Source organism: Melanaphis sacchari, unplaced genomic scaffold (genome assembly GCF_002803265.2).
Source record: "Melanaphis sacchari strain LSU unplaced genomic scaffold, SCAv2.0 Contig1468_pilon_pilon, whole genome shotgun sequence".
Lineage (NCBI taxonomy): Eukaryota > Metazoa > Arthropoda > Insecta > Hemiptera > Aphididae > Melanaphis > Melanaphis sacchari.
This window is the reverse complement of record NW_020270632.1, coordinates 24907-27799: the sequence shown is the minus strand read 5'-3', so window position 1 is coordinate 27799 and position 2893 is coordinate 24907. Positions and strand designations below refer to the sequence as shown.

Here is a 2893-nt window from a genome sequence, read left to right as displayed (position 1 = left end):
CGTCTGTAAATACATCGGTACAACTGGTCAGACATTGAAGATTTTCTTTAGTGGTTAAACAAATAAAAGTAGAATCTTCGGGTAAATGTACAAACTTTTCCCCTCTAAACATTAAAAAATCTGCATCTTGAAATTCATTTATTTTTGTAATTGCATCTTCAGAAGATGTTGGATAGGGAGGGAGATTTTTTCTTCGTTCAATATACATTGCCTTTCTAACCGATTTTAAATCTTTATGTTCTAATTCAGTACTTACGCTATTCATAAGTTCATTTCTAATTAACTTTATTGGCCGGGTAGATATATTACTTGTAGCTTTTCGCTTGCAACTTTCTCTCAACACTTGTCGATCAATTTTTTGTATCGGATCAACAGGATGGTTATGTTCACTAGCATTTTCTATAATTAAATCATCAATCGTCATCAACACTGTGGACGTACACTGTTTTTTACAGCACCTCCATCTTACATATCCATCAGCCCGCTGCCTGATACACCTAAATTTGTGCCCATTGACTAGCAACAAATCATTTCCCCTCTCCGATGTAATACGTCGAATTTCGTTTTCCATTTTTAAAAAATCAACACAAAATTTTACACTGTGACACAATTCAAACACCGAACACAACTGATAGTTAATTGATATAGTCACATCATGCACGATTATAGTATAGGTCATGGCCGTATCCAGGATTTATTTTTGGGGGGGGGGGGGTTTCATTATAATATAAAACTACAAAAACATTTTTAAGAATTTTAATTTAATATAACCATATATCATTGTTTAAGGTACCAATAATACAAGAATAAATTAACCTCATTATTCCAAATATATAAGTTTTTATTTTTATTTATACTGTATTTAACACATTTTTTTTATTAAATTTACAACAAACCAAAATTTTTTAAAGTAACATCATTCTCCTCGGCTGTTTTGCAAACCGATTTAGCACCTCTTCTGGATCAACATTTATTTCCCTGTGTATCGACATTAATGCTAATCCGTTGAGACGAGTTTCACCAGTCGAGTTCCTAAGATACGTTTTCAATCTTTTTAAAGAAGAAAATGTTCTTTCTGGTGTCGCTGTTGACATAGGTATAGTGGCTAAGACTTGTAAAAGTTTCCATATGTTTGGAAACAAAAGTATGTTACAATTATCAAGCGCTTCAATTGCTGTATTAGGGCGTAACTCTTCTTTAAGCCACTTTGATTTCCATATTGAAAATTCAGCTTTGAAAACAGTAGGTTCTGTCAATATCCGGGAATAAAACTGTACACAGTCATTCATTTCTTCAGTAGTGGAATGTATACATTTACTCGGAATAATTTGCTGTAATGATTTTATTAAAAATTTGTGTTTCTGAAATCTATCAGAAAGCTGTATTCTTATATGGTCAAGAAATGGCAAAAAAATGTTAAGTTTGTAATACTCTTCAGAGCTATTAGCGGGCACATTATTACGCTGTGTTTGTCTATTAGCAAAACGAGGAAAATCTATTTCTTCTTTATTTTTATTCATCATTATTGCAGCAACGGAAAACATGTCTGAAAAATGATTATTGTTATTTTCTCTCATTTCGTCCAAAATTGCTACCACATCATCTACATGATTACATGTTTCGACCAAATCAGCATTTATTGTCTGTAACTGTTTACACAATGTTAATGTATAGGAAAAAATATTTTCAATTATTATGAGAGGTATAACAAATTTAGCGTCTTTAATTGAACTTAATAACTGACAAGACTTTTGAGCTGTTTCTTTATTTATTGAAGATTCTAATTTTTCTAATGCAACAATAATGGCTGGATATAGTTCTTTGAATCGCAAGACACTTTCATGCTTGTAAACCCAGCGTGTTTCACATAATGCCACTAACGTGCTATGTCTTGCCTGTGGAAGAGTTTCGATGATAGATATTCTTAATACTTCACTACGTTGAGCAGAAGAGCGAAAAAATGTTCCGACAGTTTGAATGGTGCTAATACAGTTTCTTATTGTGGGCAATGAACTGGCGTTTGCCAACGCAAGATTGAGTGAGTGAGCACTGCAGTGTACATAAAGAGCCATGGGGAAGTCTTTTTTTATGTATTCTTGAGCACCATGTAAATAACCACTCATTGCAGAGGCACCGTCGTAGCCTTGACCAACTAGAAACTGGCAGTTAATGCCGTTATTTTGCAAACTACTCATTATTAAAGTTGCTAGTCCTTTTCCAGTAAGATCAACAGCAGGTGTAAATTCTAAAAAGTCTTCACGAATTTTCTTATCGCCTTCATCATAATAACGCAAACATATGGACATTTGCTCAATTCTTCCAATGTCTGTAGTTTCGTCTGCTAACACAGAAAAGCACTCGGCAGCATTAACTCTTTGAATTATTTTTGACTTAATTATATCACCACAAATCGAAATTATCCCATTTTGAATTCCAGGACTAGTATACAAAGAATTTTTTGGACCATTTTTCAAATGTTCTTCTAGAATAGTGTCACCAGAATCTACACGAAAGCGTAAAAGTGCTCTGAAATTTCCGTCATTAAAAGTATTTATGTTCATTACATTTCCAAAATCGTTTGAACCTCGGAGAGCAATTTCTTGCTTACTACAAAGAATTATTGTTTTTATAACAGAAAGTAAAATTTTTCTATTTGTCTAGAACGTTCAATACTAAGTTGCTCAGTTATATTTTTAGATCTTCCTTCGTTCACTTTTAAAAAACTAACAGATTTTTCAACACACAATTTGTGATATGACGTACTAGCATGTAATTGAAAATCTTGCAGGGCATTTTTCCAATTAGCATACTCTTTAGAAACAAGTGCACCTAATTGTTGATGGCCACCTTTACCTCCTTTTTCTCGAGCAAACAAAACGCATGGTCTACAAAA

General features: G+C 33.1%; 1 protein-coding gene across 1 annotated transcript; it reads right to left on the bottom strand.

The window, feature by feature from the left end:
• Positions 1 to 905: 905 nt before the first annotated feature.
• LOC112591883 (52 kDa repressor of the inhibitor of the protein kinase-like) lies at positions 906 to 2561 on the bottom strand. The gene has a single exon (XM_025335814.1). It carries the CDS (start codon positions 2559 to 2561, stop codon positions 906 to 908), a length of 1656 nt encoding a protein of 551 aa, XP_025191599.1.
• Positions 2562 to 2893: the final 332 nt, after the last annotated feature.